General features: G+C 32.9%; 2 protein-coding genes across 2 annotated transcripts in view; one reads left to right on the top strand and one right to left on the bottom strand.

The window, feature by feature from the left end:
* The window catches only part of HELRODRAFT_139196 (hypothetical protein), a gene marked incomplete at both ends in the record, with an annotated part of 20348 nt that extends 1668 nt beyond the window's left edge, over nucleotides 1-18680 (top strand). Inside the window, 9 exons of the mRNA XM_009020353.1 lie at nucleotides 3142-3318; nucleotides 6946-7037; nucleotides 7315-7479; nucleotides 10175-10274; nucleotides 10539-10693; nucleotides 10981-11103; nucleotides 13466-13571; nucleotides 13837-13913; nucleotides 18537-18680. Coding sequence (XP_009018601.1) covers nucleotides 3142-3318; nucleotides 6946-7037; nucleotides 7315-7479; nucleotides 10175-10274; nucleotides 10539-10693; nucleotides 10981-11103; nucleotides 13466-13571; nucleotides 13837-13913; nucleotides 18537-18680 — 1139 coding nt within the window. The remainder of the gene's footprint in view (nucleotides 1-3141; nucleotides 3319-6945; nucleotides 7038-7314; nucleotides 7480-10174; nucleotides 10275-10538; nucleotides 10694-10980; nucleotides 11104-13465; nucleotides 13572-13836; nucleotides 13914-18536) is intronic.
* Nucleotides 18681-22436: 3756 nt separating this feature from the next.
* HELRODRAFT_192043 (hypothetical protein) lies at nucleotides 22437-24727 on the bottom strand (the record flags this gene model as incomplete). The annotated part of the gene is made up of 2 exons (XM_009020352.1): nucleotides 23945-24727; nucleotides 22437-22576 (listed from the first exon to the last, which is right to left on the bottom strand). The coding sequence occupies exons 1-2, from the start codon at nucleotides 24585-24587 to the stop codon at nucleotides 22437-22439; spliced, it is 783 nt and encodes a 260-aa protein (XP_009018600.1). The 5' UTR covers nucleotides 24588-24727.
* Between the last annotated feature and the right edge of the window lie 350 nt (nucleotides 24728-25077).

Here is a 25077-nt window from a genome sequence, read left to right as displayed (position 1 = left end):
ATGCTGCAATAAGGCCATATTTCGATTCCGAATGAATCATCATCAGTGCTCCTTGCTGTATATATAGGGAAATATTGAACTTAAACGTTCACCAAAAAACTTTAGTGAGAAAAATCGAAAAAACGAACTACAAACATATTAACGCCAAACATTCGGTAGAATTTATAGAATATTGTAAAAATTATGGTCTATTACCAACACACACACATATATATATATACGCATATTGATAAATATACAAAACTACTTGCAAACACATACCGCGTTCCTAAACAAATATATACATACACATATAGACACACACGCACGTACACACATAAAATACACACCTTTACATAAGCGCACACACACACACACACACACTTACATACATACATAAAAATGTACACAAATGCACATACATCATGGTTAAAATTAACGATTTGACGTTATATACATGCTGGCCATTAGCTATTAAATTGTTAATTTATGACTGTCAAATAGCTCGGTGTTCTTCTTTGATAGGAGGGAGCTGATGTCGATGAGCCATAACATTAAATCACTTACACACATACACGCACACACATACATTAATACACACACGCACACACACATACACACACAATACAAACATACATACATACATACATGTGATCCCTATTTACACAAATATTTACAGATACACACTGGTGTTTGCACGCAAACGCGCGCACACGAACACACAGATAAACACAAACACACGTACACACAAACATACAAACACAAACACACACACACTCAAACATACAAACACACGCACACATATGTACAAACATATAAACAAGGAAAGCAGCAACGCATGCCTCGACAGAGGGCTTTCAAAAACGACCTCCAACATGTCGTTACGTCACGCTTGACGTCAAGTCACGTGACTTTTCTGCTAATCACGTGGAGCTTATTTATTTACAGTTAGTTTTCTTTCTTTCTTTCTCTCTTTCTCTCTCTATCTCTCTTTCTCTCTCTTTCTCTCTCTTTCTCTCTCTCTCTCTCTCTCCGTTTGTGTTCATTTTTATTCTTAGATCCATGCGAATTAGTAATGATAAGAGAAGCGAGAATGTAATTTTCTTGTTCCGCTCTTTTTTATTTTCTCTCTCTCTTTCTCTCTCTTTCTCTCTTCTGGGGCCGTGTGTGTGACGTGGTGTGTGATATACGCAATGGAGTGAGTTTAATGTAATGTGTATTTATGAAGTGTGTGCAGTGATTTTTCTTGTAGTTATGTAGAACGTTTGTGTGTATGTGACGTGTGTGTGTGTGTGTGATGTAATTTGTTGTGTGTAGCGTTGTGTGATGTTTTATGCGGCATATGATGTCATTGTAATGTAATTTCTGACGTATGACTTGATGTGTCTGATGTATCTTTATTTTATTTACAAACAAACTTACCCCAAGAATAATGTATCTACGTACAAACACACTCACACATACACACACAAACAAACACACTCACACATACACACACACGCAAACATACACATACATACATGAATGCACGTAGCAGACATAAATCTATTCGTAGAAGCTTGTAAAGCCAAGACCAACGCGTAATCTAAGCATATGCTCCGGAGAAAATTTGTTTGTTTGTTGTTGCTGATTGCGCGGCTGTTGTGGGTGTTAATTTGCCGGATGGGATTGTTGTTGCGGGTATTTGTTTGGTGGTTTTTGTTTTGTACGTGGTTGTTGTTTGTTTGTTTGTGTTGTTGTTGTTTGTGTTGTTGTTTGTGTGGTTGTTTTTGTTGTAGTTTGTGTGGTTGTTTTTGTTGTTGTTTGTGTTGTTGTTTGTTTGTTTGCGTTGTTTTTTTGCTACGGGGTTGTTGTTTGTTTAGGTGTGTTGCTGTTTGTTTGTTGTTTGTGTTGTTTGTATTGTTTGTGTTGTTGTTTTTTTATGCTGTTGTTTTTGTTGTTCGAATAATGAATGTTGTTTGTGTTGCTTTATAATAATAATGACTATGACGACGACGACGATGATCATGAAAATACAGATTACAATGATGATGATAACGATCAATCATCAGTCTAAGCGTTTTTTTTATCTTTCATGTAAATCTGGTACTGTCGAGTTTATTTATCTTAAGTTTTTTTCAATTTTGATTGACAAAAATTAATTGATCTTACATGTTTATATATGGGTATACATTAGTATATATATATAAATAAATAAATAATAACAAAAATAATAAGAAGAAGAAGAAGAAGAACAACAACAACAATAACTATACTAATAGCAATAATAATAATATAAGCAATAAAAAAAAAATCAAATTTTTAAAAGTATTCTGTCTCTGAACAATCGATCACAAATCTATGAGCTTGTATTTCCCAGCTGATTTTATGCCGCGCGTCGTGCTGAGCTGATAAATGAGTAAATAAACACACACACACACATGTGCAAATATACACACAAACATACATCTACATATATACACACATGCATATAAATACACATATATGCCATTATGTATATATGCAAATATGAACTTAACATTTTTGAATTAAAAATTTTTACATGCTACAGTTGAACCTTTTTATAGCAAACTTCTATACAACGAAAATCACTACTTAATGAATTTATTTGTCCCTTGGAATTTTACACATAAAACTGTTACCGTAGAACAAAAATAATTCCTCTATGACAAACAAAGATTAATTTCAATGGAATCGTTGCATGAAACAAAGAATAAATTTAACATTTTAAATTATATTTTTTACAATTATACCACGTATTTTAACTTTCTGTTATAAAAAGTGATTTTCTACGCACAAACAGGACTTACCTGTGTAGAATTTAAAACCACTATACACTATATACGATTTGCAAACAAATTTGAATGAGATTATTAAAATTTTGTAGCAGCACACTGATCATATGAAGAAGAAAAAATGAGAAATTCCTACTTAAAATGAGTGTAATGCGTTGAATCACGTGTAGCCTAACAGTTTTTAATTATCTTCAATTATATTTATTCATTTTTAATCATCTTTAATCATTTGTAATCATCTTATGTGCAAATTTTAAAAAGAAAAAAAAAGAAAAAATGAGATATCGATTTTTCTGGTGGACTGGTGGAAATTACTACGGGAAAGCATAAAATGATCATTAAGGGTATGATAAATTTTGTATGAGAGTCGTCCGGAGAGATGTTTTCTGTCGTAAAAATTTTGATAAGAGTAATAAATTGAAGAGAATATGGCGGGAAAAAATTGTTGTTATAATGTTTAAAAATATAACATGCAATCGGAGCGCTGTAGAAACCATGATCGTCATCAGTATCCACGTTCGAAGACTCGATAAAATGATGAATGGTAGAAAATTTTTAAAATATATGAGAAAATATTTTAAGGAAATTATGAGAAAAGTCGGAAAAAAAGCAGATGATGAAGAGAGACAGAAGTGTGGTGAAGGAGTAGTTAGCCTTGAATGGATAAGAAGAGGTTAATGGAGAGAGCCTGTGGTACGGAATGATGCCTTGAGAAGAAATGGCGCGAGAGAAAAAAAAAGAATGAAACAAAATAACAATACGCCAGTTCTTTATATAGAGACGCCACGCTGTACACACATGTATAAAAAGTCACACACACCCATTCATGCCAACACGTACAGGCACATATGAATGTACCTTATACAAACACACACACACACACATACACACATTCTTAAAGGATATTTCTAGCGTACAGACACATACTCATATGTACCCTATACAAACACACACACACACACACACACAAACAAACACAGACACACATATACACATACATTATTAAATGACATTTCTAGCAAATGTAACGGATAGCTTCAAGGAGCATTATAACGTTTCCTTTATAGGACACAATGTGTTATATCTCTAATATGATGGATCAATTTTTCAATTTTTCAAATGGGATAGGACAAAACAAGCAAGTGTTGATATAACATTAATTCATTCACGAACTCTCTCTTTCTCTCTCTCTCTCTTTCTTCCTCTATCTTTCTCTCTTTTTCAAATACTTAATAATATATGTATATATGTGTGTATAAATATATACTTAAAAACGTGCGCATTATACTCATAATGCTATATAATTCGATAAGTTAGAAGCGAGACAGACTGACTGACTCGTGGCCAAAATAAATTTTTGGGTACAAAATTGTCAGAAATAATGAAAGTACGACGTCATCATCACTACTATTGCTACGTCATAATCGAGATGACGACGATGATGATGGTGGTGATGGTGGTTATGGCGAAGGTGACGACGATGGTGAAGACGACGACGATGATGAAAAATAACAATGAAATAAAGCAGACAGACAAATGATGTTTCTTTTTCATAGTAGATGCAGTTGAGCTGCTTGAGGCCGAAGCAAGTGAATGCGACCATTATGAACTCCAATGATAATAATATAATGGTGATGATGAAAATGATTATCATGATGATGATAATAACGATAACAACGACATCTTCTCTCTCTCTCTCTCTCTCTCTCTCGATTAATGATGAAGATAACGATAACGATGGCTGAAGATGATGACGACATGATGGGTGATGAAGATTTGGGTGATGATGACGATAATGATGATGACGATGGCAAAAAAAAAACTCTGAAACAAAAGTAAGAAAGAAGGCAACATCATGCAAAACAAATTCGTTCCAAGGAGAGTGTGCAAATATGATAAGAAAACATTTGGATATACTTCCTTCTATTTCTTCCCCTCTACCTCCCTGCCTATCTATTTTTCTCTTGTTTTCTTTCTTTCTCTGTTTATCTCTTTCATTCTCTCGTTCTCATTTTTTAGGTCAATTTATTAATTGTTGAAAATTCACAAAACTTCTTCTTCCTTTAAGATCGGGCAACATTAATAACATATCTGCCTTGAGGGAAATTTATTTCGGATAATATTCTTTTCAATTTTTTACTGATTGGCAATTTACCAATTTCTCATTTTTTTCAAATTTAATGCTTTGTAACATAGGTTCGTTGTTTTACGTTGAAATATTTTTAAATTTTCGGAAATATTTTATTTATGTAGTTGCAGATGTAGGTATCCATGTAGTTAAAAGTAAAATTGGTGTGTTTGTTTACATAGATATATAAGTTTGTTTACATAGATAAATTAGTTTGATTGCAAAGATATATATGTTTGTTTACATAGATACATATATTTGTTTGCATAGATATATCAGTTTGTTTGCGTAGATATATTTGTTTGTTTACACGGATACTTGTTTAGATACGTTTGCGAGCAATATGTATGCCTTTGTTTGCTTCATAATTTTCATCTGTTTTCATCACACACATACAGCACACACACACACACATTTTTTTGACTTATTAATTTATACAAACACAGATACAAACACAAACACACACACACACTTGCATATATACACAGACATACACGAATATAGTATTCGTTGATATACAGAGATATGTTTTTGTTTGTATATTTCAACGTGTTTGATTGACAAATTTAGAAGTTTGTTGACATAGATATATATGTGTGTATATTTATATAGACGTATGTGTGTTTGCATAGATGTATGTGTGTTTATGTTATAAAATAAAATAAACATAAACCATGCACTATATTTCCGTGTGGTTGTACTATCACAGTTTTATACCTGTTCTATATAATAATTGAATGGAAGATTTTGTTCCAGTGTTTGAGTGCATATTTGCTGGGCAAAAACAGTTGTTATATACATTTTATTCACAGTTATAAATATAAACATAAGGACAGTTTGATATTTGAAAGCATGGTTTAGCCACTTTAGTTTTAGCATATGATTAAAAATTATATAAAATTGTTAATAAATAAACTAACTTTGTAGCATATCAACATTTTGAAACAAATATCCAAAATAGGATTAATATTGTAAGCCATAGAAGCAATAATATCCGGATATAAAACAAAAAAAAAATGAAGAAAATAAAATAACATGAGACACGCTACCGTCAGAAAAATAATAAGTTAACCGAGTCAATATAAACGCTCAGACAGGCGTAAGTAGACTGCTATGGTTGGTCGGTTGGTTGGCTGGTTGTTTGGTTGGTCGGTTGGTCGGTCGGTTGGTTGGCTGGTTGGTCGGTTGGTTGGCTGGTTAGTCGGTTGGTTGGTTTGTTGGCTGGTTGGTTGGTTATATTTGAGTTTTGTTATGTGTGTTTATGTGCAATTGCATGCTGGTGTGTATGTAATATTTGTGTTCTTTGTATGAATATGCATTACGTGAGATTGATTATTTGCAAATAATCAATATATTACTCTATTCTTGTCTTTTACACGTGCATATTCACGAACCTGTGGTTATATATGTTTGTGTGTGTGTATGTGTGTGAATGTATATATATGTGTGTGTGTGTTTGTGTGAACAGAAACAATTGGGTAGAATGTTTAATGTAAATATTGTTACGAAATGAAAACTTCATTAAAAGAGGGTTGATTCGTTGCCCGAGGCTTGGACTTTCAATACATTGGATGATATTTCTTACATGTTTGCCTGTGAAGATTATTGAAATAAATTATATTCCTTGTTTCTTTATTTACACGTGTTTCTTGAAATTTTGAAATTTTTAATTTCATTAGTTTTTTTTTGTTTTGTTTTGATTGGCTTACTTTGTTGTTCTATTATGCCAATTTGTTTGATCTCTCTTTCCATCTATCGATCTTTCCATTCATTTTTATTAGAGGATCAACCAATCTTTTGACAAATCAATAACTCATTCAACTTAACCAACCAGTCAGCAAACTAACCAATCATCCAACTAACCAACCAACTGACCAGCCAACCAACCAACCAACTGACCAACCAATCAATCAACCAATCCTCCATCCATCCATCCATCCAACCGACCGACCAACCAACCAACTGACTAATCAATCAATCAATCAATTAATCAATCAATCAATCAATCAACCAACCAACCAATCAATCAACAACAGTTTTTAGGCAGTTTGACAGATTGGAACCTGAGCGTATTCACATTGGACAAAATGACCAACGGTAGATCGCTGACCGTTATGGCTTATACGATATTCAAGGTATTTTTTGTGTATAGATTTGTGTGTGCATTTGTATATGTTTATGTCTCTCTGTGTGTGTGTTGAGTGTGTCTGTGTGTTTGTCTGTCTGTGTGTGTGTGTGTGTGAGGTGTGTGTATGTGTGTGTGAAGTGTGTGTATGTGTGTGTGTGTGTGAGTGAGGTGTGTGTGTGTGTGTGAGTGAGTGAGTGAGATGTGTGTGTGAGTGAGGTGTGTGTGTGTGTGAGGTGTGAACGTGCTTTGCAAATTTATTAACACACCGAAAAACACGACAACAGCAGAGAGACCTGACAAAGAAGTTCAACATCCCACACGCCACGCTCCTCAGCTATCTTGCCCTTGTCGAAGGCCACTACAACCCCATGGCCTCCTACCACAACCACATACACGCCACTGACGTCACGCACGCCGTTCACGTGATCCTGAAGAAAGCTCCGCTATTGGTCAGTCGCTTTGGCTGTTTATTATTACAATTATAGCTGTTATTATTGTGGTTATTATTTATTTTATTATTCACCATATTTTTTTTATGTAGTTCTGATCTGACGTGTGTTTATTTAGCTGAAAACCATTCGTACCTACCTGGACTTTATTATTATTATTATTTTTATTATTATTATTATTATTATTTTTATTATTATTTTTATTATTATTATTATTTTTATTATTATCGTTGTTATTTTTAATTATTATTATCATCATCATCAGTATGAGCATCTCAGAGTAATACTCTATTCATTGCATTTGACACTTTATTTTATTTCATTATTTCATTTTATTTGTACTGCCATTTTTATTATATTTTATTGCTGAATAAAAGATCGTTCCCATTTTTACTATCAACCAAATTTCTTCATAAATAACAATACGAGTGATAAGAAAAATAATGTTAAATTAACATAATAATAATAATAATAATAATAATTCTTATTATTCTTGTTAGTATCATTGCTATTGCTACAATTGCGACTTTAATTTATTATTTTTTATGTTGTTCACATTGTTATTTATGAAGAAATTTGATTCATTCCAGCCATGTGTGTGTTTGTGTGTGTGTATGTGTGCGTATGTGTATGTTGTGTGGTGTGTGTGTGTGTGTGTGTGTGAGCTTGATTGATTGACGTTAGATTAAATCACAATGCCATTTGACATCACATGAGGGAATATTTTCAGTGATTTAGTGGATTCTGGTGGTTTTGTTATTGTGCCTATGTGACTATGAATTTATTTGAAGGTTATTATGTGTATAATGTTTATCACTCTCTCTTTCTCTCTCTCTTTCTCTCTCTCTTTCTCTCCCTCTCTCTAATTTGTTCTTCCTTGCCCCTTCCTTTCAATTTTTTGTTCATTTTTTATTATTATGTATTAAATGGTGTGTGTCTGTGTGTGTGTGTGATGTGTGTAAAAATGTGTGTGTGTATGTGTGCGAGTGTTTAATCGGTTTCAGTGTGGCTTGCTTATCGATGGGAATAAATTTTTAGATTTCAATAAAAATTCGTTAGTTCTTTGCGTGTGGTGGTTTCTATTGAGTGTTTTTCTGCAAGGTTATATAATGGACGCAAGTATGTTTGTATGTGTTTGTGTATGTGTGTGTGCGTATGTATGTGTGTGTATGTATTTGTGTGTATGTATTTGTAAGCTTAAGCATGTGTATTTATTTGTCTAGTTTAACTATATAAATGCCTCATTATTAAACTGTCATCATTATATTAGCAGTATTATTATTGCTTTTATTATTGTTTTATTATTATTAAACATTATTATTTTTGTTATTATTATTATTTAATTATGCAGAAATTTTCTGCGTTTGAATTTTCTCAAGTGTCATAAATGTTTTTGATAATAAACCCTTTAATTATATGGCTCTATGTACGTGCGTGTGTGTGTGCGTGTGTGTGAGTGAGTGTGTGTGTGTGAGTGTGTCATTGAATGTGTGTGTGTGTGTGTGTGCATGCGTGTGTGTATGCGTGCCTGTGTATGTGTGTTTGTGTACGTGTACGTGTGCGTGCGTGAGTGAGTATGTCTTTGAGTGTGTGTGTGTGTGTGTGTGTATGTGTGTATGTGTGTGTGTGTTTGTTTGTGTGTGTGTGTGCGCGTGTTATGTGAGTGTATAGCAAAAGAAGCTCTTGTTATTTATGAAGCAATTTTTTGTTTAACAATAAAATTTTTCTCAACGGTTTATTCCTCTTTGAAACATGCAACAACAATAACAACAACAACAATAATAATTATTATTATTGTTATTAATGTTATTACTTTATATTTTATTTGATTTTTTTTTGCCCAAATAAGAACAACATTTAAATGAGACCAAGCTATTATTTTTTCAAAAGCTGAAGAAGCAGCAACAACAACAACAACAACAACAACAACTACAACAACAACAACAACAACAACAACAATAATAATAATAATAATGTGAAAACAACATTTTTAACCAAATCTAAAAAATTTTCGTATAAAAATGAAATTCGTTTACTCAGATGACTATGACGTCAAACAACAACAACAACAACAGCAATAATAATAATTACAACAACAACAATATTAACCATAACAATAATAGAAATGATATGAAAAATAATGACCGTTTATCACTATTAACCAAAAATTCGTTATGTAAAAACATCAACAACAATCGATAAAATTTAAATTACAGCTAACTAATTCTACCTAATATGCAGCTGTATAAAATATATAAATAATAATAATAATATTGATAATAATAAATAATAATAATTATTATTATTAATTTATAATTACAGATATTTGTGTGACCTGAAATAATTTATGATCAAAATTCAATGTTACATCTATCTACTTGCCGCTTTAATGTCTGTATTTTGTCAAAAAAATGTGTGTGTGTACGTGTGTGTGGTGTGTATGTGTGATGTGTATGTGTGTGCGGTGTGTGTGTGTTATGATTTAATAAAAGGCTAGCCAATCTGTTGATAAAAATTTCAATCAATTTTTTAGCGCATTTATTGTATGATAAGATTTTTTTGTCTAAAACATTCTAATTTATCCATCAAACCATCGATTCATCAATTCGTCCCACTATCATTCATTCATTCATTCATTCATTCATTCATTCATTCATTCATTCATTCATTCATTCATTCATTCATTCATTCACAGGATGTCTTCACGGACCTTGAGATTCTCTCCGTCATATTTTCCAGCATCATTCATGACGTTGATCACCCTGGCCTAACCAACAACCACCTCATCAATACCAGTATGTTTGTTTCTTTGTTTTGTATGAATTTTTTGTATGTATGTTTTGTATGTAAGTTTTGTGTGTATGTTTTGTAAGTATGTTTGTATATAAATAAACAGTTAAACACGCGCGCACGTACACACAAACACACACACACCTCATCAATACCAGTATGTTTGTTTGTTTTTGTGTATGTTTGCATATTCACAAACCTACATGTACACACATACAAACACACTTATACATACACATACATACACATACAAACGCCTACAAACGCAGATTCCGAACTGGCCCTGATGTACAACGACGAATCTGTCTTGGAGAACCACCACCTGGCCGTAGCATTCAAACTCATGCAGAGAAACCAGTGTGATATTTTCTGTAATGTTCCCCCCAAAATTAGGCAGAGAATTAGGAAGATGACTATCGATATGGTCCGTGAGTGTGTGTGTGTATGTGTGTGTGTATGTGTGTGATGTGTGTGTATAAGCAATTAAAAGCGTGTGTGTTGTTTTGTATGCCTGATTTTGTTCTTTTTTTATATCTGTATTTTCCATCTGCAAGAGCATGTTTGGGATGTAAATGCTTGCGTATATATGTACGTCGTGTGTGTTTGTGTGCGTGAGTGTGTACGTGCGTGTGTTGTTGTTGTTGTTGTTGAGAATAAACTCAGAGAAAGAAATATGAAAATGAAACAAACCCCACCGAAATCTCCGCGTAGGTCCTAGCGACAGATATGTCGAAACACATGAGCTTGCTGGCTGATATGAAGACCATGGTGGAGACTAAGAAAGTGTCTGGAACTGGTCTGCAGCTGTCGGAAAATTATAATGAGAGGATTCAGGTAAGGCGATCATTGTTATTTTTAATAACCTACTGCTACTGCAGCTGCTACTCTTGCTTCTACTGCTCTTGCTGCTGATACCCTTGTGCGTCTACTTCTACTGCAACTACCACTATTACAACCTTTGAGAGATGATTATGACGTTGGTGATGATGAAGAATATGATGATGATGATGATGATGGTGGTGGTGGTCATGGGGACAATGAAAATTATTATGAATCGTTTCAAATTGCACAATTTGTTTTGCATGAACTAAGCATGGCAACCGTGCAATTCTTTGATTTGACGTGTTAAGGCACGTTCCCAAATGTATGACTATGACCAACTGGCTGACTGCAGCCTAGGTTGTTTCCTTACTGTTGTTACTAGTTAAGTAACTGTCGCCCCTTTCTGTAGTAGTAGTTGAAGATTTTTTGTAGGTTTCAAGGTTTGTCTCTTGCATGAAGTATTCCAGTTACTACATCCTTCAACAATTCTATGTATGTATATACTCTGTAATTTTTGATTGTAAGGATGGTATAAATGTATTCGTAACAGCAGTATTGGTAGTAGTAGTAGTAGTAGTAGTAGTAGTAGTAGCAACAACAGCTTCAACAGCAGCAGCAGCAGTAGTAGTAGTAGTAGTAGTGGTAGTAGTGATAGTAGTAGTTCGGCGTTAATTGTGAATTCAGGTCCGTATTTAAGTTTGATTAACTATAAATCTTATGAACGGAGAAAGGCAGCTCAACATCATTTCATCGACATTGTCTGTATCATTATCATCGTCATCATTTTGTAGTAGTAGTAGTAGTAGTAGTAGTAGTAGTAGTAGTAGAAGTAGTATTAGTAATAGTAGTAGTAGTAGTAGTAGTAGTAGTAGTAGTAGTAGTAGTAGTAGTAGTAGTAGTAGTAGGTAGTAGTAGTGGTAGTAGTAGTAGTAGTAGTAGTAGTAGTAGTAGTAGTAGTAGTAGGTAGTAGTAGTAGTAGTAGTAGTAGTAGTAGTAGTAGTAGTAGTAGTAGGTAGTAGTAGTACATCGTCATCGCCTTCATCATCATCGCCATCACATACCATACTGTGTTGTCATCATCTTCATCTGTATTATCTTCATTTTAATTATTAATATATATGTTAAAAACCTTATTTTGAACCATCAATTTGTGCCGTATCTATCGTTATCTTTGTCATCATCAGCTTCTTTTTTATCACCTTTATCATCGTCATCGTCATCTTCTTCATCTTTCTCATCATCATCATCTTTCTCATCATCATCATCTTTCTCATCATCATCATCTTTCTCATCATCATCATCTTTCTCATCATCATCATCTTTCTCATCATCATCATTACCATCACCGTCATCATCGTCATCACTGACTCAGTGCCACTTTCGATCATGTCATCCATCACGATCTCTATCGCCGTCCTCGAGGTCATCATCATCATCATGTCGCCACCATTCTCATCACATCATCATCATCGACATCATTGCCATCATCATCATCATCATTCCAAATATCATCAACATTATCATAGTGATCGCGAACAGAACTGATCCATTATTCACTTCTTCATTATGAATGTTCTATGCATTTACACTTTGTAATTACATTGCAATCAATTAATTTTTAATCATCACCCATTATCCTCATCATCGTCGTCGTCATCATTACTACTATTGTCATCATCATCATCATTATCTTGCCATCATCATCATCATCATCATCGTCTTCTTTACTATATTTTTTAAAAATTTTGGCTTTGTACGCCAACTGCCCCGTCAATACATCAATCAGTTTCATTCCTTTATCTGCTGACCCTTCCCTCCCTTCATCCATCCATCATTCCTTTATTTAATGATCCCTCCATTCATCCATCCATCCGTTCATTCATCTTCACATCCATCGATCTTTCCATCATTCCATCTTTCAATCAAGCGGTTCATTATTTCATTCCTCTAATCAATCAATCAAAAACTAAAATTTGAGTTTCATGTCATTTTTACTTCCAATCTGTCAATCAATCAATCAATCAATCAGTCAGTCAATCAGTCTATTAATTTATCCATTTATTTATTTCTTTAAAAATTATATATATATATATATAGAGAGAGAGAGAGAGAGAAAAAAAAAAGAGAGAGAAAGAAAGAAAGAGTGAGAAAGAAAGAAAGAGATAGCATTACACGCCATTTTATTTAATGTTTTACGCATTTATTTATTCATCCAATTATCCATTCATTTATCCATCTATCTAACCACCAATCATCATCAATCATTCACTCAACCAGCCATCCAATCGACCAATCACCGCATCCTATCAATCAACCAATCAGAAAAACCATTTCATCATCATGCCATAACCACGACCAATCATCTTCCACGTAGGTTTTAAAATGCCTGCTGCACTGCGCTGACCTCTGCAACCCCGCCAAGCACCTCCCCATCTACAGCCAATGGATCGAGAGGGTCATGCAAGAGTTTTTCAATCAAGGTGGGATAGAGTAATGGTTAAGGCGCCTGGCTCTAATGTTGCAGCTACTGGATTCGAACGCAAAAAAATCCTCCCTTGTCACATATTCATTGTGTGTGTGTCTGCGTGTGTGTGTGTGCGCGTGAATTTATGCTGCGTATTCGCGTGCCTTCTGTGTGTTGTTTTTCTTGTTGATATCTTTGAAAATTTTTTAAGAAATAATAATAATAATAAAACTATATTAATAATAAGAAAATTAATTAAAGTAATTTTTACTACTAATAAGGTGACATTGAGCGAGATCTGGGCCTAGACATAAGTCCCATGTGTGACAGACACACTGCATCTGTTGAGAAGTCTCAGGTTTGTTTCCAGATGAATTAATGAATGGATGCGTGCATGAATGATTGAATGGATGAATAGAAGAATGAATAAATGAATAGATAGATTGATGGATGAAGTGATGCATGAATGGATGGATAGATGAAAGAATGAATGAATGAATGGAGAGTAGATGAATTGATGGATGGATAAATGAGTGAATGAATGGATGAATGAATGGATGAATGAATGGATGGATGAATGCGTGAATGAATGGATGAATGAATGGATAGATGAATGGATAGATGACTGGAAGGGAAGTTGAATGTGTGATTTAATCGGTTGATAAATAAATTGGTGGAAAATAAATTTGTAAAATAAATATATGGGGTAATGGAAGGAAATGATTCAATTGCGTAGCTGATGGAAAAGTATTTTGGTTTCTGAATATGTCTCAAAAGTGAGACATCTGGAAATGCAATTGATTTTAAAATGAAATTTTTTCGTCATTAATTTAACTGTTCCATTGAATGGGAACTATAAGTAATGTTTCTAGCTATCAGGCAGCGTTGAAAAGCTAGAAAAACAACATTCTTGTCGTCTGCAACAATAGATCTTTCTGTCAATAATGTTCTGGTCTCTGTATATATTTCAATTATTATTACTATTATTATTGTTTTTATTATTTATTTTTTAATTATTATTTCAATTCTTAATTCAACATTTAAAAGATCCAACTTTAAAAAATTTCTAATCAAACGCGATGTTAAATAAATATTAAAAAGCTTTGGCACATTCATTCATTCGTTCGTTCATACATTCATTCATTCTTTTATTCTTTTATTCATTTATTTATTCATTTATTTATTCATTCATTCATTCATTCATTTATTCATTCATTCTCTCTTTCATTCATTCAGTCAGTCAGTCATCATTCATTTATTTATTTTTTCATTCATTCATTCATTCGTTTGTTCGTTCATTCATTCATTCGTTCATTGCTAACATTGTTGTCAATCAATGTCGTTCCTCTTTCTTACTTTTGGTAGTACTATGATTTTAAAAGAGATTATTCTTATAAATTTTCTTCTTATTATTATTATTAATATTTGTAATATTTTTATTATTATTATCGTTGTTATAATTGTTATTCTTTATTATTATGATTTTTCTTAAATTTCTTTTTTTGGGTAAATACTTAAAATTGCTTTCGCTTTGCGGTTGATTGAATTTGCATTATTTTGATCGCAGTACTCAGGTAGCAATTTTAGACGCGCGCACATACGCACACTTAAACACGCACGCACGCATACACACACATACACATGTGTTTTATGTGTGTGTATGTTGCATGTGTGTTGGTGTGTGTAGGTATCTGTGTATATAAAAGCTATTTGCCGTAGGATTTCATCGTTCCAAACTTCGTCTATTGAAAAATTTTTTCAGTCGGTTTGATGATAAGAGTTCTATTTTTGAATTTTTGAAGAGTTGAGTTTCTTGCTTCGGAAAATAAAATGTGTAGGAGGCATAGTCTCGAGGAATTTTTTCAAATTAATTGAAATTAGACGAAAAAACGAACGAAATATTTATAGAATTTTCGTTTATTTATATTTATATTTATTTTTATATTATATATTTATATTTATTTATTTTATAAAAATAAATAAATTTTATAGAGATAAGCAAGGTTAAAATTCATTAAATTTAAAACTAAAGAATTCAATTACATAATTTTATTTACTTTGTTGTGACCCTCGAACTCGTTACTGCCAACACCGATGTTACAACTTCAAAGACCTCTATATCTCCAACACCAGTGTTGTAGCTTACAACGATCGTCAACAGTTCGTTATTCCGTAGGTTCAGGATTTCCGATAAGATGAACACAACTGCTTCAAACGCAAACTTTCTTGAACGTTTATTTGAATACCAACAGTAATAACAAACAATAAACTATTTCAAGTAACTACATAAACCACATTTACGACTTCGCATCGAACCTCGCTAGAAACCTGACTGACTTCTGTATCTAGTCTGAAAGGTAGATTTTTACACTGTTTTTTGGATCCTCTTTCCAAAGATTACAAATATAGCAAAGATAACAATAATCAAATTATATAGCGCAATTCTATCATCTCAGCGGTTATAACATTACCCCAACATTAGCCTGTTAGTCCCTAACCTAGGTGTTACTTCTTTATTTCGGTAGATAGGGATAATCCATTCGAATGGACAGCTTCCATCCTTGTTCATTTTCATCCAGGATCATAGGTCCTGTAGATCACGCCATCTATCTTGTTAGTGATCTTGTTCCGACCTTTCCAATTCCTTGGAAGTTTCACCTGGCATCTCCTTTTTCTGCGTCTGTGTGTTGTTTGTGTGTGTGTGTGTTGTTTGTGTGTGTGTGTGTGTGTGTTGTTAATGCTTTTAAGAATAAATTGACAATAAAATAATAATGATAATAACAATTTATTATTTTTATTATTAATCTTATTACACACACACAAAAGTGTTTTGTTAATGTCTGAGATGTTTCTTATGTTCACTGATGAAGCTTTATAATTTTTCACTCTAGCAAGCAAAATTTTCGCGAGAAAATAAATTTCAGAAAATTTTTAAAAATTCAAACAAAACGAATTTTAAATATTTTATTTACTTTTCAAGAATTCTTCTCAGTAGATTTTTTTTTACTTCCGTCATAATTTTTTTCTCATTTCATTTAATGTTCTTTCATTTTTTTTCTCTGCGCGTCCAACTAAGTATTCAAATGTTTGCATTATTCAGAACTAAGAGGAGGTGCAAGAAAATTTTGCTTCGTAAAAAATAATAAAAAAAAACCCCAAAAAAATAACAATTTCTAAAACGTGTCCTAAAAAATTTTCCAGTGCGTATGTATCTTTCAAATATTGCCTCATCCCACATTCAAATGATTTTGTTGTTGGTGTGCGTGCGTGGGTGTCTCTACAAGTTTATCTGTGTGTGTGTATGTATGTGTGTGTGTGTGTGTACGTGTTGTGGGTTGTATGTTTATTTGTTATTTGGCTGATGCGAATGCGTTTATGTATGTGTGATACAAAGTGCTTTAACGTATACACACATACATACATTCATAAATATATACAGATGTTTTCAAACACGAAGCAATAAATGTAAGTGTATACACAATACAAATACACGTATACACAGACACACACACACACACACGCACACAAATTATTCCATTACCGATTTGCATGTTTTCTTTACTTAAAATAAATGAAATGAGGACTTATGAAATATTTAAAAATGCTTTTTCATGTTTCTTTGAACATATTTAAAAAACACACACACACATGCACACGTCCATACACACACATATACACACCTACACACACACACACACACACACACACACACACACACACACATGCACGCACCTAAACACGTCCAAACACTCATATACGCGCCTACACGCCTCCATATACACACCTACACACATCCATACACACATATATACACACCTGCACAGTATCCACACTTACATACATCCATACACCACACACATACACACACGCACGCACGTCAGTCAGACAGTTACTTCAAAAGTTTTCAAAGAAAATATAAAAAAAGTTATTTTGACATAGCGATGCGTCAAAATAAAATAGCTGAGTTGGTTGTATCACATTAAATATTGAAGCCACTACTACATTAGCGCCATCTCTATTTTTTTCATTTCGGCAATCATCATTACCATTACTTTCGCCATCATCGTCATCATAATCATCACCATCATTCTATTGCTTCATCATCGTCGTCGTCGTCGTAATATTTATTATTCTTATGTCATTATTATAACCTATTGAAGTAGACATCGTCGTCATCCTCATTTTTTGTCATCATCATCATCATCATCTTTTTTTTCTTCTTCATCTTCTTCTTCTTCTTTTTCATTTCTTCCTTTCTTCTCTATCATCCTCCTTCTCATCATCATCTCAGTAAGAATTCATGATATTAGTGATATTAAGTAACGATTAAAAAATGATATTAGTGATATTATGTAACGATTAAAAAATGATATTAGTGATATTAAGTAACGATTAAAAAATGATATTAGTGATATTAAGTAACGATTAAAAAATGATATTTTCATCATCGTCGCCGTCATTACATAGTAAGTTGAAAATTATACAATGTAATGATGGACAGTAAGTAATAATGGAGTCGTGTTTTTGATGTCACAAAAAAAAACTGGCATCTATCTATGCTATATAGATGTCGCTAGTGGATAACAATTTGTACATGCTAATAGCGTTTATTGCTGTTTATGTTGCTTACGTCAGACGCACGCACACAAACACACACACACAAACAAACACACACTCACACACACAAACAAACGCACAAACAAACACACACACACTCGTACATACACAATACACACTCACACACACATACATAAACACACACACACCTTCACACACACAAACAAACACACACACACACTTGTACATACACAATACACACTCAAACACATACATAAACACACACACACGCACATACCCAGGTCGGATTTACACTCACACACACAAACACACACACAAACAAACACACAAACAAACACACACACGTACATACACAATATACACACACACACATACATAAACACACACACACGCACACACACAGGTCGGATTCATAGACTTCATAGTGCAACCGTTGTGGGAAACATGGGCAGAACTAGTTGACCCTTACTGCAACGACATACTCGACGAAATCGAAACGAATCGAAACTACTTTCAACTCTTATCCGATAATAACGAGACGTCGCCTCACATAATGACGTCAGCAACGACAAACTCAAGCAAACAAGACGATAAAAATACCGAAACCGCGGAAAACCGTTTCGGAGTCAAATCGGAAAAAATAATTTTCCAATTTGACCGAGAATTCCATGGAGATAAAGTTGTTGACGGTGTGGGCATTGACGACGAAAAGTACTATGACGTCAATGATAGAGAGATCGCGAAAACAGCAACAAAAACGAAAAAAATCGCCTCAAGAAGAGGAGGAGGAGGAAGAAGAAGAGATGATGATGGTGGTGGTGATGATGGTGGTGGTGAGGATGGTGGTGGTGAGGATGGTGGTGGTGGTGATGATGATAGTGGTGGTGGTGATGATGATACAATGGAAAAGCGAAGTACTGATGCTGATGTGAAAACTCCCGTGCAGATTACAATCAATATCGACTAATCTGTGTAATGTTGTAAATAATAATAATAATAATAAAATTATTATTATTATTAGTAGTAGTAGTAATAAAATAATAATAAAGACCGTTAGTTATAATAATGATAATAATAATAAGTTATTTATAACATAATTAATGAATATAGACATAATTTATTAATGTTAACGACAACATTTTTTCATATGCTGTCATGTAATAATGCTTACACGTACATGTGTGTGTGTGTGTGTTTGTGTGTGTGTTTGTGTGATTGTATACGAACTCGTTAAAACACATATACACGGAAACACACACACATAAAATTACACACACACACACACACACACACATATATATATTCCTACAATCATATTTAGATGTATGTATTTGTTTATGTATATATTTATATATTTAAAATTATTTATCTCTTCATTAAATTAAATTCATTTCTGTAGACAATGTACCTTATGTTGTATTGAAAGCTATTTAATTAATCTATTTTTTTCCTTATTTCTTTACGTTTCTCGAGAATTTTAAATATATCTCAAAAGCACCATACATTATATATATATATATATATATATATATATATATATATATATTTCTTTGTTTATTTATTCTTTTTATTAATTTATTTATTTATTTATTAATATGCATGTATGAGTTTTACATGTGTGTGTGCGTGTGTGCGTGCGTGCGTGTTTGTCAGGGGTTAAGCGGGGGTTCCTTCCTACGCAACCGTAAAATGACCATAAATTGAATTTGACATAAGTGTGTGTCATTTCGTTAATTATTGAATAATTAAAACTGAAAAATCTATTAAAAATAAATATATTATTTAATTATTGATCATAAAAAAAATAAACAAAAACTAAAAGAAAAATCAGACGAAAAATTGAACTATAAACAAGTGTAAATATTATATGTGCTTCCCTGTTTGGCTCTTCTGAACGAAAGGCGCTATATAAATTATTATCATTTTTTATATTATAATTATTATCATCATCATCATTATTATTATTCGGGCAAAATTGGCAAAACAAATTAGAGTTTTATAATTTATTTAGACAGACGGAAGCAAGCCAGCCACACTACAAACGATACACTGACCACTTCACCTTCAAAGATGACCTTGTAACAGGACAGATGCCATTCTCTCTCTCTTTCTCTCTCTCTTTCTCTCTCTCTCTCACTCGACTAATAATCTTTTTTTTCTCATTTATATTCTTTTCTACTCATTCCGCTTGTTCTATCTTTTTCTTCTATCTCTCTCTCTTTTCTGCAACTTCTCCCTCTCTCTATCTCCCTTTCTCTCTTTCTCTCTCTCTCTCTCTCTCTCTCTCTCTCTCTCTTTCTCTCCGTGGTTCAAACAATATGTTCAGAGAAATCGATAAGGGTTGCATACACTTTTCTATTATTTTTGTTTACACTCCTGCTTATTTTTTTTTCTTTTTCGTGTATGTTTTTCAATTTTTAATAAATTTAGTTGTAATGTTGAGGTAAATTAATTATTTGAGGGTTAAGTATATGCAACCAAAGGACAAAAATTATTATTTATGTATATTTTTTTGTTTGTATGGGCAAAACAATTTTTTTGAGTAAAAAATCAATTGGCCTGCGTATGATGATGAATTGAACGTTCATTGTATTGATCGGATGTTGGTAGGTGTTTGTAGTTGTTGTTCGATGAGACTGGTTTGTTAATTGATTAGCCAGCTGGTTGGCTGGCTGGCTGGCTGGCTGGCTGGTTGGTTGGTTGGTTGGTTAGTTGCTTGGCTGGTTGGTTGGTTAGTTGGTTGGTTTGTTTCTTAAATAAATTTGTTTTGACCTAATATAGGCAAGTTAACAAGATGAAGATTGTATCAGGCGAGTATCAATGTTTTATGTTCGGTTGTACGTTCGTAATAGTTGTTATACTGCTCGCATTCACCGTTCTACGACGGTTACTGAACGAACAACATAGTTTGTTGTTGGGGAAATCCTTTCTGTCTCTGTAAACTCGCTCGCTCAACGTTAAATAACTCGATATTGTTCGTGTACATAAAATAATGAGAGATGGCTTTAATTGGCGATTAAAATGTTATAAAGTTTAATTATCGAAATCGAACGAGAAACGACTCACCCATTATTGTTAATATTATTTTTATTGTCTGATTGCAACTAAATATATTTCAATGAAGTAAATTAACAAAACTTGAAACTGAGAATTAAAATATAAAGAGTAACGCAAATGATAACGTGTAAAAGTAGTGTTCAAGAGCTTTAAGTGTGTTATAGAGATAATTCTAACTTAACTAAGATAACTCTTAAATTATGTGCTCGCCTATTATATACCAGAAGACCTTGTTCCCTAGAGAGCTTAACGAGTTGTCTGATTCTTTCTAACCAGTCAGTCCCTTTTGTGTGTCACCTCATTCTTATTATACAAAGTATTATATGGTCGATGATAAGAGAGAGAGAGCGCGAGAGAGAGATAAAGAAAAGAAGAGGAAAATAGACAGACTGACAGACAGATAGACAGACAGTATGAGAGAAAGAAATGTCATATGTCATATGTTATATTGCGACGACTTCATTCAATTGATTAATAAATGTTCCCCGCTCAATTAAGTGTGCTAACTCGAGTTTACAATCATCGTTAATGTCATCATCATCATCATCATCAACAACAATATCATTATTGCGTAGCTATTTTCATCATCTTCAGCATCATCATTTTTTTCAATCAATCAATTATTCAATCAATCAATTATCTTGTAAAGCGCCATTTCAGCAATGTTCAACAGCGCTCCCTAGTGAATTTTACAAACAGATGGATCTTGAGATCTGCTCTGAACTTCGTAAATAATAAAGGAATAGTTTGAGAAGGAGGTAGAGAGAAGAGCCCCAAGCAAAGAAGATTTTTCCAAACCGCATTCGCCCACATCCGCAAAAAGGCCACCTAAATTGGCCATCTTCATCTCATGTTTAAAATTAGACGATACATTACTAGAGAGCAATTTATTTGCAATATAATCATAATCAGACAGCAGATAATCTGCTGAGAAGAATTCAATAAATTTCTAATTTAATAATTGAAATAACATCGACCAGGGCAACGAGCACAAAATGAACGACGATGAGGAACTCAAACAAGCTTTTTATTTATTTAATATTTATGAAGATGTTATATTATATATATATATATACAAGTATACATGTATCTATATGTTTCTTTATGTAAATCATTAGTTCAATCTGACGATCAAATATATCTAGGCAAAGAACTGAGAGATATGTCAACATATTTGTAGCTGCAGTTTGAACGTTTCATCTCATATTTATATGTTTGCAACTCAACTCGAAGACTAATTTGTTTTCTATAAATTGATCCCGGCATATTCCACAAGAATGATTTTTGAACATGTGATCAAAGTGTGGAACTGCGTACTTCCTGTCTTCCGCCCACGCAGGCTGAACAAATCCCTGGGGTTATTAATCCTTAGGTGCAAATTCTCATCTTCATGGAGTTATCACATTTGGGAAAAGTTATCTTTTGACGAGAGTTTCGTAATAGAAGTTTTGTATATCTTTAATTAGATTGTATTGCTGACGTTCTGAGAGAGATGGTAGACTTAGCAGGTGATTTAGCATAAAAGTGTTTAGCGCGAGTTAAGAAGAAGTGAGAACAAGAAGACGATCGTAAATCGAGGCGTTTATGATGAAAAATTAATAAACAAGAGGTTAAACTAACTGCACGAAAGACAACAAACACTGGTATTTTAAATAGCGCTTCAAGCTAATTAATTGATTTATTAATTGATTGTTTAAATTTTTGGTTATTTATTTTGCTGCTACGAGCACTTACGCTTAAAAGCGGGCATATAATAGACGAAGATATCTTTGCGATCGAGCCCAGTAACCACAAAGTAGGCAAGACTAGGCGCTTTTAACCATTAAACCATCATGCTACCGAAATATACATTTTATTTAAAACATTTTATTTTGAAATAAAACTTTTGAAAAAACGATCACACAAAACAATAGATGTTATTTTAAGTGTCCATGAGAATAAAAAAAATATTCAGACTGTAAAATTAATTTTAAATAAAATATTTGAATCAGAGTGAGTGGCGTGGTCGTATAAAATTTATGTAAAACTGGTTGAAACACGATGATTGATTAAAATACGATGATATACTAACAATCTTCTGCAAAATGATGGGCAATATCAAATTTTAACAACTTCTAATGTTTCAACTGAACAATAAATAATCTCCATAGTTTTTCATACCGCAAATTAGACTGTTAAACGCAGAGCAAGTAACAACATGCAAGGTTTGGAACGACGAAAATAAAATTATGAATATAGAGAGTATTAGTTGCATATAGTGGAAGTAAAATATAATAATATGTAAAAACATTGAAAATTATTGAGTTTAAAATAGAATAAATAACTAAAAGTAAATTTTTATCGATAACAGAACAGCGCCTGTATCGAGTCCAATAAGACAATGAAAACCAAGGAGCCCAAAAGAAGACAAACCACGATGAAAACAGACGAAGAACCGAGCAGAAAAAGCCCAAGAAACTCCTTTACATTCTCAAACATATATATATATATATATATATATATATATATATATATATATATAAACCGTGTTCATACACATAACCGTAGAAGACTAATTAAGAAACAATTCGTTCTCTAAACATACTGACCACACTCGCATATACTCAAACAATATCAATCCGTGACATGCACACGTGCGTGCCCCGCTAATCTCACAATGAAAAAATATTATGCGATAAAACTAAGGCAATGACGTAAATTAAAACATCTCGACAAGTGGACTTGAAGTTAGATGAAAAATTTCATCCCAAGCACCATCGTCCGAGAGTATGGCAATAGCTCCGAACACGTTGATGCTTATCATTGTCTGTTTGGCTCGACAGGTCGGACAGATGGTCCTAAACTGCGACCAAAACCAAATCTTGACGCAATCGAAATGAAAGGCATGTCTGCAGTTCAGCTCTAGCACGATCGTTCGTTCAACAAACTCTTGCAAACATATGTAACAGATATCGTTGAGGAACTTATTTTTACAATACGGTAATTTATACCGTCTGCATTTTTTAAAATTTGGATGATAATAATCTAGTAGACGCACTTCTCTATTCAAGAGACGTCCATTAGAAAATAGTTCATGCTTAGAAATGCATTTTGATGGAAGTTTTATATAATACAACTCTTGCAGACTATTCATCAGATCGTAGAAATCGCTGTTGCCAAGAACTCCTAGTTTCCTGACCCACTGCTCATGCTCGGGTAGCGTGAAATCATCATAGGACGCCAAGAATTTTGAAAAATCTTTCACCTCCATAGGAGATAGGTTGAGATTTTTGAAATCTTCCTTCAAAGTTTTCTCATAAATTGACAACTGAAACGAAGAGTGTTGTTTGACATAAGTTTCCATGTAACACCGAGCCAATATCTGTTGCTCTAGACGTGTACTGCCTACGTCCGTCATTGTTATTATTAGTATATTTTTGCTCTTAATTTGATAAAATTTATTAAAAAATTTAAATATAATTCAATGTATATAAAGACTTATAAAAACAAGGTCGACTTTTTTTATGTTTAAATATAGCATCGAATTAAAAGGCTACAATACAAGCGGCTACAACAAAGAATTTTTAATTATTTTTTTGTCAAAGAAATTTTTATTTTTTTTCAAAGAGTTTAAACTTTTTTTGTTAAAATTCTTTGTTTCCTGTAGCCACGTGTTTCACGATTCTTTCGCCTGCGATGTTGTTTGTATTCCATATTGTATTTAAACATCAGAAAACGTATGTATATGTATGTATGTATATATATATATATTATATATATATATATATAACATTTTATTATGATATAGTTTTCAACGAATAGTTGTCACAAATGTATTTAAGAAATAATACAAATTCGATATGTACAGAAGCCAAGAAGTATCAATAATTTTGAAAATTTATCAATTT

Source organism: Helobdella robusta, assembly GCF_000326865.2.
Source record: "Helobdella robusta unplaced genomic scaffold HELROscaffold_27, whole genome shotgun sequence".
In the NCBI taxonomy this organism is placed as follows: Eukaryota; Metazoa; Annelida; class Clitellata; order Rhynchobdellida; family Glossiphoniidae; genus Helobdella; species Helobdella robusta.
The sequence above is the reverse complement of the archived record's forward strand: the minus strand, read 5'-3'. Positions and strand labels throughout refer to the sequence as shown.